Genomic DNA, 18,653 nt, shown 5'->3' with positions numbered 1-18,653 from the left:
AGAGAGAGAGAGAGAGAGAGAGAGAGAGAGAGAGAGAGAGATTAGCCGTTCCTTATATGTCTATCATATTTCATTAAAAGAACCAGGATTCATAATACAGAGTTATTTAAAAATTTCACTGCTAAGTTCCAAAAGTAAATAATGGTGATGGTTATGATGATGATGATGACGATAACGATGAAATGAAGAGATTCCCCATCACGATTATAATGACAAAATAATAAGGATAAAACTAGTCATATTAATAATGATAATGACCATGAAGGTGCTGAAGATGAAATAATGATGATGACAGTGATGGTGCTGGTATTGATGATTGTTACTATGATTATCATTTCTATAATCATTCCAGATAAAAAAAAAATCATAAAGGTTAATTTTTTCACATACTTTTAAATGAAATAGTTCAAGATTAAATTCTTTAGCATCTAAACCGTCCATATCTGGCCCAAACATTCCACCTGTTTCATGATCAAACTGACCAGATCTGGCCTCTCACACCTATCCTACAATGTCATTAAAAAATCATCCAATCACATCATCAAAATCTCAATACTGTGAGATAATCCATGATTAATTCAAAACAACATGAATAAATAAGTATCACATTTGACAGAGTAGTCTAAATGCTTAAAAGTTTAAACATTACCTACCTTTTATCTTTTACTTCTTCTAGTCATTAGACTACGGCCATACTGGGGTACTGCCTTAGAGAATTATTTTTTAGTTGAATGAATCATTCCTAGTGCTTATTTTTTTAAAGCCTAGTACTTATACTATTGGTCATTTTTGCTGAGCTACTAAGTTATGGGGATGTAAACACAGCAGCACTGGCTGTCAACTGGTGGTGGGGGACAAACACAGACACAAAAAAACACAGACAGACAGATAGACACACACACACACACACACACACACACACACATACAAACACACATACACACACACATACACACACACACATATATGGAGGCAATAACAAGTGTTTGCAACCTTTAGCAATATGCCATGCTTGAGAAGTCCCATCAAGCCAAGTGAAATTGTAGTCATGGCTGATGTTAGTGTCACATAACTGGCACCTGGGCCAGTGACATGTAAAAAGCACCTTTCGAACTTGGGCTACTGGAACGTAAAAAGCATCCTTCAAATGTTGGACGATATGCTGTGCTTGAGAAGACCCATCAAGCCAAGTGAAATCATAGTCATGGCCAATGCCAGTGTCACATAACTTGCACCTGGGCCAGTGGCACGTAAAAAGCACTCTTTGAACTTTGGGCCTCATGGAGGCAGTGACAAGTGACAAGGACCTTTGGCAATATACCGTGCTTAAGAAGACCTGTCAAGCCAAGTGAGATTGCAGTTGTGGCCAATACAAGTGTTTCGTAATTGGCACCCAGTGGTACATAAAAAGCACCGACTACACTCTTGGGGTGGCTGGCATTAGGAAGGGCATCCAGCTGTAGAAACCATGCCAAACCAGACTAGAACTTAGTGCAGCTCTCCAGCTTACCAGTTTTCAATCAAACCGTCCAACCCATGCCAGCATGGAAAACGAATGTTAAATGATGATGATGATATATACAACAGGCTTCTTTCAGTTTCCAGTTTCCCTCTACCAAATCCACTCATAAGGCTTTGGTTGGCCAAGACAATAGGAAAAGGCACTTGTCCAGGGTGCTACACCATGGGACTGAACCCAGAACCATGTGGTTGAGAAGCAAGCTTCTTACAGCACAGCCACACCTTATTATTGAACTTCCACTCCCTTTTACACAATGAATGAGTAAAGCTCACATCAAATATCAGACGTGGGTTGGTCCCATGCACTGATACAGAAACAGTGTTGCAGTGTGTACAACAAAGACAGCAAAACAGTATGTACACTGAAGACAGGTCACAATATGTACGACAGAGACAATATGTATAACAAGGACAGCACGAGAGTGTATATAACTAAGATGGTGTAGCAGAGATAGTGCTACAGTATGTGTAGGGACTGAGATGATTGGATGTGGCAATTTGAACATTGATAATTTGGCATGGTTAATGGAACATTCAACCTGTGTTGGTGATAGTATGTTTTGCTGATGAAGACAAATAGACAGACACATACACGTGTGTGCAGAAGTATACACATGGAGAGAGAGTGAGAGGGGGGAAGAGGCTGACAGGTAGGCAAAGAGAGAGAGGGAGAAAGAGTAAAGGAAGAGAGATACAGAGAGATACAGGCACAGAGAGAGAAGGAAAGAGTGAGAGAGAGAGAGAAGGAAAGAGTGAAAGAGAGAGGGGGAGAGATGTAGAAAGAGGGAGAGAGAGACACACAGGAAGAAAGAGAGAGGGATAGAGTGGGAGATAGGGGTTAGAGAAGACAAGAGAAATGTTAAAATGAGAGAGGAAGAAGGAGAGAGAGAGAGAGAGAGAGAGAAAGAGAAAGAGAGAGAGAGAAAGAGAAAGAGAGAGAGAGACGTTAAAATGCTTGATAATAATAATAATTGTCCAAAATAGGTGGCACCAAAACATCTCATACTCTTGTATACAATAGAGAGGATGTCACAGTGTGTACAATAGAACAGTATCACAAATGTATGTAACAAAGAAAGTGTCACAAATGTATGTGACAATAGAACAGTGTCACAAATGTATGTCACAAGGAAAGTGTCATAGTGTCAGTATCAGAGACTGTCCCATATGGTGTACAAGAATAACAACATGTACAAAATAATATAACAATTATAATAATTACACTACTTATCTAATAGTTGTTATAATAGTTATAACTTTTCTGTTATCAGTATCATAATATTGGTTTCAAATTTTGGCACAAGGCCAGCAAGTTCAGGAGAGGGGTAAGTATATTATATTGACCCTAGTGCTCAGCCCTGAAAGGATAAAAGGCAAAGTTGACCTTGGTAGAGTTTGAACTCAGAACATAAAGATGCATGAAATGCTGCTGAACATTTTGCCTGACACAGTTACAATTCTGCCAACTTGCTGCCTTAATCAATATTAAAACACTGATAATAGAAATGTTATAATATCACAATAAAAGTCATAACTGGGGAAAACCAGTATTATAGAAGATGATAGTAATACAGAAGATTAAATATTTTAAAAAAGCAATAATAATAATAATAGGATATCATTTTTGAATTTAAAACATTACCTTAGAAATATTTAATCAGCATTGATATTAGTATCCATAACAACAGCCTTAATGAAGTTAAATTTTTATCATAATAGTGACCTCAATTATGATTATATTCAAGTTATAATAGTTAAATATCATAGTAGTGACTGTACTGCAGTTATAATTACTGTAATAAGGCCCAGCATAATCACAGGTGAGTAGAATGAAACCAATCAAAAGGTAAAATAAAGTCATCATTGTGAAATTATAAGCAATAGTAAGTATATTATTACAGGTACTTGAGGCTTTGCCTCTTGCATGCCAAGAAGTCATTCATTCTGTCAGTAACATAGTATCCAAGGTACAATTGTAATTATAATGAAGCTTAAACGGTGAACATAATGAAATCATCGTGATTGCATTTGCAAATATAATAAAGTTATTATGGTGATTTATACTAACAATAATAGTAATGAAGTTATAATAGTTATGAAATAAAATTCACATGATGAAGTTATAGTAGTGATTATAATAGTGACTGTAGTGAAGTTTTCTCTCTACATAGACTTCTATGTTTGTGGTTAACACTACTGTTCTCTTCAACAATGCTGTCCAACTTCTCTTCAGTCATAGATTATGGATAAAAGAAGAAAACATGAACAAAGATAAATATATCATTACACTCTTATGGTGAATTTTAATTTGGATATGGAATTCGTACATCGATTGCAGTATGAAAGACGTACATCAATCATTCAAAATCATACATAGACTGTTAACTTAACATTTATTACCTTAAGCATTTATTATTTTGTGCCAAATTTTTTGTCACACTAACTGCAACCTGCTTACTAATGTTATTTCACAGAAATCCAGTGGAATTCTGTTAGTGCAATGAAAATTTTGAGACCTAATAATAAACGATTAAGTGAAGCTAACAGTCTTCATGTGTTTTTGAATAGCTAATTTGTGTCCTCCATGCTGCAATCCTTTATATTTCAACTCTTGATCTCAAATCAAATCATTTGCTTGAACTGAAATTAAGATATCACTCCATCTGATAGTCAACTTTGACCATTGTAAAGACAAAATTTCACTAAGATGGTCAAGTTTAACCGCTGAAAAGATAGAGGCATGATTATAACCTGAAGATCAAGTTTAACCATTAAATATTTAAAGATATTAGAATCTGAATGTCAGTCTTGACCACCATAAAGATAAAGATATTATTACCCTCTTTTATTCAAAATCAATCAAAACCCCTATACTATGATGGTCGATGCTGACCAGTGAAGAATTAAATGTATCATCATAATGTGTAATGGTACATTACATATGGTTAATTTTAACTTCTGATCATTGTAAAGATAAATATGTCGTTATTTTAATCTGAGGGTTAATTTTGATCATTGCAATAATAGAAATATAATTACAACATTCAGATCATTAATTTTAACCACTGAAAATATAAAGGTATAATTATAATCTGATGGTCAATTTTGATCACTGTAAATAAAAATATATCATGCTAAGATGGTCAATTTTTAATACAGCAAAGATAAACATATGAGTCTCTTGCCACTCTTATCCAGGCACTCTCAACACACTTATCTCTCCTCTTCTCGATACTCATATTGTGTTCAGCTCCACCAGGCTCTATTAATCCCTACACATCCTCTCTAGAATGCTGGCCCTCTTGAACACCCCACTCTTGAACTCTCCTCTCAATTTATGACATATTTCAAGTGCACCATAGCAATAACTATAGTCCCTGACTACTAGTAACATAGAGGTTTGGTTTTCTCTTTCTCTCTCTCTCTCTCTCTCTCTCTCTCTCTCTCACACACACACACACACACACACACATATGCACACACATACATACCTGTACAAAGACACACATAATTAGGATGGAAGAAAATAGAAACAATGGTATGAATGAAAGATTGTTCTGAAACTTGCAGAAATGAATAATTGATAGTCAACTTTGATGAGGGCTGGTCTAAGAATCATGATGTATTCATTCTGTCTATTGTTCTGCTGCCAAGGTAGAACTTCATTTCAGTTAATTATTGCTGAACAATGATATCTTATTTTTATTACTCTAATATATAAGACGATTTCATGCAGTGATAAATTTAGATGATTCTGTCAAATATCATAAATGTTATCATCAAAATAATACATAGTATCAGATACAGGAAACCAATCATATAATGAAAGGTTCTTACCGACATCAAGGTTCCAATATTAGATTTAGCAAAGTTTATAACATCTGTGATGACAAAGCCACTTCGTTTGGATGCCAGGCTCCATAAGGCAGTTAAGTTCCCTCCAGCCAATATCTCAGGCTTATCAACAAGATTTGTGTTATTCTGGTGGTAGGAATAAAGAAAACAAATTGAACATCAATAAAACTATAACATTTAACAAAAGAGCATGAATATATATTGTATTAACAAATGTTTAGCACCATCACATTTAGGTCACATACATCACATTGAATCCATTGCACTGACTGCAATGTATCCATTACATAACTTGCAATAGATTTATTATATTAACTGTAATGGATTCATTATAACAACTGTAACAGACCCATCATATTAACTATTATGAATCCATGAATATTAACTGTGAAGAAAACAAGATTACAAGTTCTTTCAATTGTCATTAGTTGTACTGTACAACATAGATGTATTCATCATATTAATGATAACAAATCTGTCATATTAATTGAAATGGATTCCTTAAATTAACTGCAATGGATTGACCTCTTTAATTGTCATAGCCCCAGCATATCAAATGCAAAGGACTGATTACTTCACTGCAATGGATCTACTATTTTATCTGCAATGGATATATCACATTAACTACAAGAGATTCTTAACATTAACTGTAACCAATCCATTATACTAACTGCAATAGACCCATCTTATTTCTTACAATGAGTTCACTAGAGCTACCACATTAACTGCAATGGATCCATCACATAAAATGAAATAGATCCATGATATAAAGTGAAAATTATGTATTTTCTTCTTACAATAATAACACTATAATTCTATTAGTAGTAATATAACAGTATTCTATTTTCCATTAAAGATTTGTTTCATTTACTACATTCAATTCTTTCAATTTATTTTAATACAGTTATTATATTTTGAGAAAGCTGTTTATTTATTGTAATGGAACTTCTTTATTTCCTCTCATCAATGGATCCATTCCATTTGTTCTAAGTGATAAATCTACTCAACTCTTTATAAACTTATTCCACATACTGTAATGAAACTTCTGCATTTATTGTTGATATGTGATATTTTATCATTTGTTAATAGGGAATCAGAATAAAGTGCTCCCTGGAGCTAAAAACACATTATTAAACTGAAGCTAAATTACATTAAAGCTATATCTAACAATTTCAGAAATATAATATTTCATTATTATCAGTGAAATTATCTTCTATAAAGATGTTCATATTAGAAACAAAAATGCCATATCTGCCTAAGATGAATTAAATACTGTTAAATTCAAAATTGTATGACAACAATAGTGTAATTGCTGGAAGTAAATTGGTCAGCATCTATTTATTAATATCACCATTAATAAAAGTTTTTCTTTCCATTTGAATTGGTTAAAATCAATTTCTTACAATTTATGTAGGTTAACTATTCATATTTCTGCTTATTTCCCTACAACATTGATAGCTGCAGCTCTTGGAAATTTTCTATAACAATTCAGATTACATTTTATCACAAGTCTATTTTGTGTGATTTCCAACTATGTAAAAAGTAAATTTTACAGATTAAGTTTTCTTTAACAATCCTTTTAATACTTTCTTATGTTGGAAAATGAAATAAGAAAAAATATTTATGTGTAATGCTAGAAGAAATGGAGCTATTTTAGATACAGCTTGTCTTCAGGCAAAATTCTTCATCACTTAAATGCCAACTTAAAGCTGAACTTTTCGGTTGCTAAGTGGAGGCATAGATGTGGCTATGTGATTAAGGCTCTTGCTTCCCATCTATGTGGTTTGGGATTCAGTCCCACTGCATGGCACATTGGGTAAGTGTCTCCTGCTATAGCTCCAGGCTGATCAAAGCTTGTGAATGGATTTGGTAGAGGCAAACTGAAAGAAATCTATTGTGTGTGTGTTGGGTGGGGGCTGGTTTGTGCATATTCTTGTCTTGATATCATGTGATGGTTGTAAACAAACATGTTAAATGATAGTGATGGTGATGGTGGTGGTGATGATGATGATAAATCTGAAAATTTCAAGTGATGTATCATGGAAACCATATTTCTACAACCTAATCAAAACAGCCATGAATATCTGTTGAGAAAATATTTTCGTCTCAAGCAGTTGTTGATTACCATCTTTCATTGTGTACAGAAGAAGCATAAAAAAACCCAACAAGGTTAGAAAACTCACCTTCACTGACATTATATACATGTTCTCCACCCTTCTTATCTATGATCTCTATACCTTTCAAGTCAATATATTAATTTCATTTTCAACATTCTTCCTCTAAATGGCATTCATTTGGAATCTTCTTACATTCACTGTATTTCAATTCTAATCTCTCACAGTTTTAACAATCTTTCATCACCTTTCTATGGTGGCTGTACTCTCATTTCTCTTTAAGAAATCACCTATAAATTTATGGTGTTCTGGGTACAGTGATAACAAGTTGGTTCAAGTTTAAAGAAGTGAAAAAAAAAAATGAAACTAATCTAAGATAACATACAGAAACATAAGCTTACAAGTTCCTTCAATTGCCTTTAGTTGTACAGTGGGGTGTAGTTGTATTAATACTACTGACTCCATCTGTACCAAACACAATCAATTCTAATTAGTAGAGTGTCATATCGATAATTTAATGAATATTTTTCCTTCAGCAATCTAATTTGATCAGAAATCTCTAAAGTGTGTATTTGCTTCACTAGAAAAGCACAACTTAAGTAAAATGCCCAAATTAGTTTCCGATCATAGTGGGAAAAACTAAGAAAAGAAAAGCAGATCTATGATACTGTTACACTTTTTTTAAAAAATTCAATCAAATCATTAAAAATATGTAATCATGCACAGAAAATTAATAGTCTTATGACAGAGTTGCTGATTCATCAATTATTCATACATTTTTTTGTTTTGCCATGTTAATTTTTCAATTCATTAGATGGCAGGAATATTTTGATAGCTATCAGTTTGAGGTAAAAATAATTTCAAAGTTAAATTCTATATGGCATGTAAATTAAAAAGCATACATCATCTAAACTTTACAAAGATTAATGAGTTAACATGAAATATTAGGATCCTGAAGTCAATTGTGAAATTTTAGGATTAGTTTGGCTTTATGACAAGCCTAAAGAAAATAGATGGAAATATATTTATTTTTATAAAAATACATTTTGACTCAATGATTTATTTGATTTCTTTCAGAACTTTGTGACCTACAGGCGTTGCAGTGTTGTAAGGTTACAAAATATTATGATGATATGACTACATTTATTATTAAAATTGCATTGTGAGAAAATGTTTCCACCATATTCAGTGCATCATTTATCCAATGTAAGCTGTAGCCAATCCAATCCAATGTCATTCCTTTTTGTTCCATAGTGATCTCATTTGGATTAACTTTTCTTTTTGAGTGAAATGCTGGGCATTAGTCCAACAGATCTAGTTTGAAAATAATCTCTGTCAATACATCTGACATGCAGATAATCTCAACCCCAACAAATATGGTGCAATGTAAACTTCACCCCAACAGTCTTAGTATAAACAGATCAGGTGTAAATCATCTTGTTTATTTATATATTAACAATAATGGCTGTTTTATTACAAAAACAGTTTATTTTTCACAAACAGTTTCAAGAAAAATTCTTAAGTTTAAAATTTTTAAATATATTGATGAAAATAATGATGCTGAGCACTTTGCAAAAGATTAATAATTGCAGTGAACTGAAATATTTTGGTAATTCAGTCATTATAAATCATTTATGAAGTAGGAACTTACCCGATCAAACCAGCTCTTGTAAAGTCTGTCCCACACTTCAAGGACTTCTTTCTCTATATGCGTGTTGTTCCCCCCTCTACCTTGAACAGCATCTCGGATCTACAAACAGAAGATAACATATAATATTATTCGATTCAATTCATAACACATTCAATGTATAATATATGATTATTTCATTACTTGTTAAACGTATTGTGCTTTCTTTTTACAAAGTTTCTATTATTAAAAAATAAAATCAGAGAAAAAAGAAAATGTTTTCAAAAGAAAAGAAACTGCTAGATTAAAGCAGCTTACTTCTTTGGAGTGAAAAATATACAACGAGATTAATCAGGAAAATTATATGAATATGACTTCCACTTACAAGTGAAGCTTTAGTTAACTCTGCAGTCCATACATAAATTTGTTGTAGACATTTTCAATTCTCTAAATGTCTAAATCTCTGAGATTATTTGTTATTAAGATTATTAAAATTTTTCAGACTATTATCCTCATCTTTAGAGTGTATATATATATAATATGTATATCTTCATTATGTTTTGATCAGTTTACAACTGCTATTCAACTATTTTAGTTGAATATGTATATTCATGAATACGAACATGGTCCTAGATAGATTTGAACCAGAAACCTTTATTTCTAAACAAAGGGTAGCAATGTGCTTAGCTACGTATATCTGTACTAGTGGTTTGGTACTTAAGAGGCATTACTGCCCTTCTTGTCTAGATGAAGTTTTAGCTCAAAGCCAGCCTGTGGCTGATGTAAATTTTCAGGAATTTTTGAGTTTTGACTGGAGGTGGAATAAACTTAACAGGTTCAGAAACACACACCTCTTGCAAAACAATAAAAGAGATGAGGGAAAGATCACTGATTCATAATGTATGAAAGTGCAAAGATTGATGATATTGGAAGCTTTCTCTTTTCATAAATGAATTGGCTTGGAGAAAGGGGCTGTGTGTATGCCCTTTATAGGCCCTGGAAGACTGCCTGATAGCTAGTGTTAGCTTATGTCTCTGCTTTTAAACAGAAAAAGAAATCAATAGAATATAAACCAGATTTAAAAAAAAAACAACTAAAATCCTTCAAGGTGTTGCCCCAGTATGCCACACAATGACTGAAATAAGTAAAAGATAAAAGATATATTATGTATATGAAATTAAATAATGTTAAAGCACTGCAGATGGGATGAAGTCATTTAAGTTATTGCATCATGTGAAATTGTATCCTTTTTATTATATAGATATGATGTGGAAATATACATTAGTATGAGTTGCACATATCTCTACAGAAATTTGAACACTTCGTTTAAACATATCTTGTCTTACAGTTGGATATTCTGTTTAACAATAAGCAGGAAGTGACAGTGAAATATAGTAATTCAATGGTCAAAGAACTAAATTAATAGGACAGAAATAATAGGACATGAATTCAATTCCTGCTATAGGCACTACATTGTACTTGTAGACAAGGCAGATCAGTGTACATAACACTATATATCTCAAGGCAAAATTCCTATACTGTCTCAAATTTCTCCATTTTATTTTTTATTGAGAAGTTCTTAGATTTTTCTTTTTTCTATTCTTTTCTTTTCTTCTTTTTTTTTCTGACTTCCAACAGTAAAACAGAATGTAATATCTTAAACACTTTCTTTTCCTCTCAGATATCATGATGGATGGAACTTTTTGGCTAAAACTAACTCTCAGAAGTCTCAGCTCTTCTTGACTAAGCTGAAACAATGAGCATCACTTACAGAAACAGCCATTTATCTTGTTGACAAAGCCTCCAATATCATCAATCTTTGCACTTTCATACATCATGAATCAGTAACTTTTCTCTTGTCTCTTCTGTTGTTTGTGTAAGAAGTGAGTGTTTCTGAACCTGCTAAGTTTATTCCATCTCCAGTCAAAACTCATAAAAAAGCCTCTATAGGATTGTTCAACATGCTAAAAATAGCAGCCGATCCAATCTCCCTCATATCACAACTTGCCATCTTATACAATGATACAATAAATAATGATACATTAATCATACATTAAATAATGTGCTGCATTTCCCAAGACTGATAGGATTGTTTTAGCTGGAATATCTTTGATCATAAGCCTGTTTAATCAAGGCAGATTTGGGCCTGAACAACAACAACAACAGCATCAGCAGCAACAGCAACAACAACAGCATCAGCAGCAACAGCAACAACAACAAATACTACAACTGTTGCTGCTGCCACTGCCACAGCCTTTACCACAACCACCACCACCACTTATAAGATAAATTTAGAGGATCAACTTACTGGATGAATTTCTTATCAATCACATAATGCTGAACTTTAAATGTGTAACTTTTAAAATATATAACTGTTTAAATGTTTAGCTATTTAAATGTCTAAGTTTAAGTGTTGATCAACTTAAATGTTTAACAGTTCAAATGTTTAGCTATTCAAAATTTGAACAGTTTAAACATGTAATTGTTTAAATGTGTAACTATTTCAATGTTTAGCAGCTCAAATGTTTACTAGCTGAAATACATAAGTTTAAGTATCCAATACGTTGAATGTCTAAATCATTAAGAGAAATTGAAGAAAAGTTCAATAAGTTTAATTGCTATGATGAGGGAAGCATCTTCTGTAATTTCTTTTATGAATTAATTTTTGCTAACCATAAATGGTCACCAGTTTCTTAGGTCACCCACTTTAAATCTCTGACTGTTTATATTTTTCTAACAGCTGTCTAACAATGAGACTGTTTAACTGCTTAACCCTTTAGTATTCAGAGTACTCAGTCAAACATAATGCTTATTTATTCATGTAGTTTTTAATTAGCTATGCATTTGCTGTGAGATTTCTGTGATGTGACTCTTTACTTTAGGAATGAAATTTTAGATTAGATGTGAGAGGCTGGATCTGGCTGGTCTGAACATAAAGGAGGTAGAATATTTAGGCCAGATATGGCTGGTTTGAATGCTAAAAGATATGACAGTTTAACCCTTTAGCATTCAAATCAGCCATATCCAGCCAAACCATTCTACTTGTTTCATGTTCAAACTGGCCAGATCTGGCTCCTTGCACCTACCCTACAATATCATTCTAAAAATTAACAATTATCTCATAAAAATCTGAAAGCTATAAGAAAAATTATGATTAATTCAAAACAATATGAATAGATAAGTATCTCAGGATGCTAAAAGGTTAAAAGTTTAACTGTCTAATTGTTTAAATTCTCATAATAATGTTTTAGAATGCCACTCTTTTTATTTCTCTTTACCTAGAAATAAACTGATGTTGTGAACTGCACATTTTATTTTTGTACTTAGTCAGGAGAGAAGGGAAGTTCCCCTGATTTTTTTATTGGGACAATGAGACTAGTTGGAAGGAGAGAGAAAGGTATCATCTTCAAATTAGAGATCTGACTTAATGCTTACTATAGAGTGGGCTCTGTTATAGGAACCTAAGGACCAGGTGTTTGTGGTAGTGGCAATGATGGCAATGGCGGTGTTAAACCAGGCAATGAATGAAATCTACGACATAAACAGGTCTTAGCATGATCTGAACTCAGAATGCAGAGAACTGGAATAAATATTTCAAGGTGACTTGCTTAACATACTTGCAATTTCGCAGGTCCATCACACTAGACTAGAACTTTTGGAAGGCTGAAGGGCAAAGTTGACTGAGATTTGAACTCAGAATGCCAGAAGCTGCAAATCATTCTGAGTGCTCTAACAACTCTGTTAATTAGTACTAAAATTAATTGAATCTGTCTACTTATCATTTGGGTGACAACAAACACATTGACAACCAAAAATATAGGCAGATAAGTGGAATTAATCTCCACAAACCAGCCGGGATTACACTAGCATCAGCAAATCAACATTTGAAAAATCAATGAAGATATATTTTAGCCAGTTAAGGTTAAATCTGTTTTCTCAACTTCATGGTTGAATTGTTAAGTAATTAGTCAAAATCAATTAGTTGAACAGCCCTCATTTATTTCAAAAAGAAAAAAAATCATAAAATGAAAATGGTAAAAAAAATAAATAAATAGATAAAATGGAAGAGAGGAAATTAGCAGAAACATTTTAATATTTATCCTTGTTTTTACTTCATTTTCACTTGATTTGTATCAAAGTGTAGAATGAATGAGAGATTTCCAAAATTATTGAAGAATAATTTGAAGATAATAACAAAAAAATATTCTTGAAACCAGTTCTTTCATGAGAGATTATGCTCTGGGTTACAATAATGATTGACAAAAGAAATCAATAACATTGAGAACATCCTGTCATTTCTCTTTCTTTCAGGAATGTTGTTTTGATATTTTTTTTCCTTCTTCAGTAAACTAATGTCAGAATATACAAATTGAGTATCCTTCAACTTTACATCTAAAAACACTAAAAGAAGTTTTATAAAAACATTTCATTTTTTCTCTCTCTATATTTTTTTTCATTTATAGAACATCTGCTAACTGCTTTGTTTGCAAGTGTTATTGAACAGAGATCATATATTTACTTAGATTGTAAGTGGAGTTATGCTAGATATATATCTATCAGTGAAGATATGACACCAAGGAGAGGGGGGAAAAATACACAAAATCATTATAAAACCATTCTTAGTTTTCAGCAAATGGAAACTTGACTTGCACAGACAGCAATGATGGTGGGTGTATATAAGGTAATATGACTGAGTATATATTATCGTATTATGTGTAAATGTGTGTGCCCACTTGTCTGTGAGAAGATTTTTTGTTTTTGTTATCAGTAATATTTCATATTCAATCAATACTTAATATGATCAGACAAGGCATTAATCTTGGCAGGAGATTAATCAGGTAGTGCTTCAGTATTCAGACATGGTAATCAAAAGACACCAAATTGTCAGCTTTGTGCTGCCAAGCATTTAATGATGCAGAGACAAATATAAGGTAAAGAAAAATTATTTTCATAGATTTTAAAATGATAGTGATACTTATTTGGTCTTTAATAAAATTCACATTGAAAGCCAAACAGCGTAATTCTTGAGGCAGTACCTAGAGACACATCATTCTTACATTAATGTTTAGAACATTTTGTGATGTATAGAAAAAAAAAAACACTATACATTCTATCCAATGTCAGTTACTGAGAAATTTCTGGAAGCCATTACGATAGCTTCTTGCATTTGGTGGCAGTAATAAGCAAACCTGAAATGGCTTCTTTAAAGCATAGGCTAAGTGAATCTGTGCAGGGCTGGTTATATCAAGTAACCAGAACCTTGTATCAAACATGATGGCATGAGGCAAAAGGAAGCAAGCTTCTAGCTTAACAAGACAAGTTACTTTAATAATGTCAGTAATGACATGAGAGTGACTGAGAATTACTACTTCAACAACTCATATCTGTGCAGCTAATGAAATGAAGCAATGATAGGTACCAGCTTATGGGATTAGCATTTCTTAAATGGAAACACACAGAAAAGATATGTCAGCTTATCACATTCAATTGATGATATAAATATTTCCAGGGTTATTATTGATTTCTTACTTAAACACCAGGCCACAAATTTTATAAGGAGTGGGGAAGAATAACATTTAGCAATATCTAATGGCTTCTATCAGAAATAAAACTAGCTCATGCAGTCAGCTTACAATATGATGATAAAAATATGAAGACCAGAGAATGATTTAGTAGTAGAATATCAGACATGTTATTTCATGATTTCCCATACGAGTCTGGTGGTCTACCATAAATTGAACCAGTAATAATGGTTAGAATTAAGTTTGTTAAAACATTAGCTTCTAATAAAGCATACTAATTAGAAACTGTTAATTTCATTATTGAGTTGTTGGTTTTTAACTTCAGACACTCACAATATTTTTCTAAGCAATGCAAGTTAGAAATAACATTGTTAATCCATAAATAGTATAAATCAATATTATTAATTGATGGATAATTCAATATCTAAGCCATCTGATAAATATAAGTTAGTGTTTGAACTACTGCTAATCATCTCTTGAAAATATTGGTTCCTTTCACAGATTAATCAATATTAAGCAATAATGAACATGCTTTGTACTTAGATGACTGACTATGTGGGAAACATATTTTGGTGTTATAAAAGAAAGATAGAGAAGCAAGAAATTTATAGAAATAGAAAGAAGATTAAAATAAAACTAAGGTATAAGAAAGAGAAAAACACTAACAAAACACTAATGCACACACTTTATGAGTATCCTCAAACAATGTTTAATGATACAAGAAGAAAAGATCAAGTTCTTTGTCAAGAACAAAATTACTATGAATGTGTATATACAAATGTGAGGTGCATACATACAAGTGTGCATATGAGATACTCAATGTGTAAGTGGATATGATATTAAGCTTAGACATGAGCTTTGAGCTCAATCCAGCGTAGATTAATTTCTTTTAAAATTCAGACTTAGAATGGAATGGAAAAGTTCAAGGAGCTATTTATTACTATAGTTCTTGTAACAAAAGGTTTCTCTTAGAAAGTTAAACTCAGATTCTCATGATGCTTCAGCACAAAGTGTGATACTATATCTTGGGCCTTGAATGTGGAAGATTTACATGTTAATGGGTCTGAAAAACAGAACACAAATAAGAGAAAAGCTGAATATAAATGGAAACAGACATAGTATGTAAGAATGAAGGGTACACTATTACAAGCATGTGATGTGTACGAAAGATGTTAGTTGTATAAGAAGTGTTAAGCACTTGAAAAGGATGAACTCTGTGAAAGGGAATACTTAGAGAGCCATAAACAAAGTGAAGACTGATCTCAATATGTTAATCTTTAAGAAGGGATGACAAAGAACAGTAATCACTGGTGATATGCAGTGCCAGAAAAGGCTTATCCACTAATGCAAGAATGATCATCTGAATAACTGTTGTAGCAATGACAGTTGGTATGTATGATGGGGTTTATTGCCTATTATTGAGTCCCCATCTACCAATCTTTTAATATCCTCTCTACTATCATCATATGGGATTGCAAAAATCAATGATCTTACACTTCCTCTTCTATTCCATGATCATATCTGATCTCTTTGCTTTAATAGTATGAGCAATCTCTTTGGAGAAATTTGTAATTTTCATTTACCATGACAACCTCTGGTTCATGCTTGTATCATATTTCTGCTACTTCAAATTCACAAATCTGGTTAACATCTCAGTGCACTCTTTTACCAATACAGACATGCCTACATTTAAACTCTTTTTGTGCTACTTTACTGCAAATACTTAAAAGACATTATATACTTTCATCCCCTTTTCCAAATATTCTGTGTTTGCTTCCTGATTGACTTTTTATTAATTTTTGTCTTCATCAAATTCACTCCTGAGTGACTACAGTTCGCAATTAAGTTTCTTGTTTTAATGTCCATTTCTCAGCCACAGTTGCCACTCTTCATTTTCACCATCCTCAGTTTGTGGCATGATTTAGCCATGTAGTTCTTATGCTTTCCAGCTACTCGTCCTACGATTCATATTTCTATTCTTGAATTCTTTCACTATTTCAGTGACTTCTTTGACTACTTCTAACACCAGAAAAACACTCTTTCTTCATTTATGCACAACATAGTTTTCTGACCTAAAATTGCTGCACTGATGGTGTCTTCTGCATTTAACAATCTTTTGCCTCCTTCCCTTTATGGTAAATAGAGCCTACCTTTAGGGAAGTATGTATTTTGCATTGTGAAGAGCTTTCTAGTTTTTTTTTTAATCTAATCCTTGTAGCTTTGTCTTTGTCCACTTTTAAAAAAGAAAAGTAGAGTATCTCAATGCTAGCATGGTCTGTGTAATAATTGCTATGGTAATATTAACTCTCACCAGTTTTGATTCTAACATTTATTATTATTATTATTATTATTATTATTATTATTATTATTATTATTATTATCATCATCATTATCATCATCATCATCATCATTAAAATTTTAGGTAAGGTGGCAAGCTGGTGGAATCGTTAGCACACTGGACAAAATGCTTAGCAGTATTTTGCCTGTCGCTACGTTCTGAGTTCAAAACCCACTGAGGTCAACTTTGCCTTTCATTCTTTTGGGGTCAATAAAATAAGTACTATTTAAACACTGGGGTTGATGTAATCAACACTTCCCCTATCCTAAAATTGCTGCCCTTGTGGCAAAATTTGAAACCATTATTAGACTTTTATGTAGCATTTTGGGTGTTGTGTCAAGTGCACCACTTATCACAAGAAAATTTGTTGTCTTTGCCTTCTACAGTCTCCTCAGCTCTCTGGCTAGATTATGATATCTCTGGTGACTTTGCTATCATAGGGGATTACAAAATCTATGATCTTACACTGTTTGTTTATTTTGTCCTCTATAATCATATCTGGTCTTCTTGCTCCAATGGGGAAGTCCCAAAAGATCCTATAATTCTAATTTTCTGTCACAGTCTCTGGTTCATGTTCATACCATTTTTCTATTGTTTTGAAGCCACACACTTGGCTAACATCCCAATAAGTCTTTTGCCTACACAGTCATGCCTACATTTATATTCCTTTTGTGCTGGTATATTGCACTCACTTAAAAGGTGATTGATACTTTATCTCTTTTTCTGCAGATTCTACATTTGCTGTTTGACTGCCTTTATAAGATTTGTTCTAATGACTTGTTCCTGAGTGGTTATAATTTTTACTTCAGGCTCTCATTTCAAGTTCCTGTCTGTCAACTAAAGCCAGTGTTTTTTTACTTCTATCATCCTCAGTTTGATGCATGAATCAGCCATGTAAATCTATTTCTTTCCATTTATTTGTTCTGTTGTTCTCCCTTTTCTCTTTGAATTCTATTGTTTTAGTCACCTTTTGGGTACCTCTGGGATGGGAGTCTTCTTTAAGATGGTGAGCTGGTAAGCCTTGTGGTATTTGCTCTAGCTTTTTATCATGTGAGCTCAAATTCAATTGACATCAACCTTGTTTCATCTCTCTGGGATTGATAAAATAAAGTACCGGTCAAGTACTGGGGTTGATGATATCTACTTGCCCTCCCCTCAAAACAGTTGTTCACCAACAGTTTTGAGGGGTCAGGGTTAGTTCATTACATTGATTCCCAGTACTTAGATGGTACTTTATTTTATCAATCCTGGCGAGATGAAAGACAATTATTAGTAGTCTTAAGTTTTGCAATATTTTGGTCACTTATCCACCTAATTCATCAAGTTACAATAGCAGCCAAGTAGAGGCCATTATGTTGCACCATCTGATGCCACCTTTCTGTCAGTTCTTTGATTCCACACTGATACCAGTTCTTGTCTTTTGAGGTGAAGATTCCCTTCACTGATTCCACCAGGAAGTGAGCCATAGATCAAAACAAGTAATAATATATATATATATATATATATATATACATGACAGGCTTGTATCAGTTTCTGAAATCCACTCACTAGGTTTTGACCAGCCTGAGGATATATAGCAGAAGACAATTGCCCAAAGACCACACAGTGGGACTGAACCTGGAACCATGTGGTTGGAAAGCAAACTTCTTATCACACAGCCATGCCTGTGCCTTACT

General features: G+C 32.9%; 1 protein-coding gene across 6 annotated transcripts in view; it reads right to left on the bottom strand.

Annotated features, from left to right (window-relative positions):
- The window catches only part of LOC106883961 (transmembrane protein 245), a 503,944-nt gene that overhangs the window by 303,230 nt on the left and 182,061 nt on the right, over positions 1 to 18,653 (bottom strand). For all 6 annotated transcript variants that reach the window (XM_052966323.1, XM_052966324.1, XM_052966327.1 and 3 more), the window contains exons 8-9: positions 9,142 to 9,240; positions 5,359 to 5,502 (exon numbers count right to left, since the gene is read on the bottom strand). In XM_052966323.1, the coding sequence (XP_052822283.1) occupies positions 5,359 to 5,502; positions 9,142 to 9,240 (243 nt within the window). The remainder of the gene's footprint in view (positions 1 to 5,358; positions 5,503 to 9,141; positions 9,241 to 18,653) is intronic.

Source organism: Octopus bimaculoides, chromosome 3 (assembly GCF_001194135.2).
Source record: "Octopus bimaculoides isolate UCB-OBI-ISO-001 chromosome 3, ASM119413v2, whole genome shotgun sequence".
In the NCBI taxonomy this organism is placed as follows: domain Eukaryota; kingdom Metazoa; phylum Mollusca; class Cephalopoda; order Octopoda; family Octopodidae; genus Octopus; species Octopus bimaculoides.
This window is presented reverse-complemented; position numbering and strand designations above follow the sequence as displayed.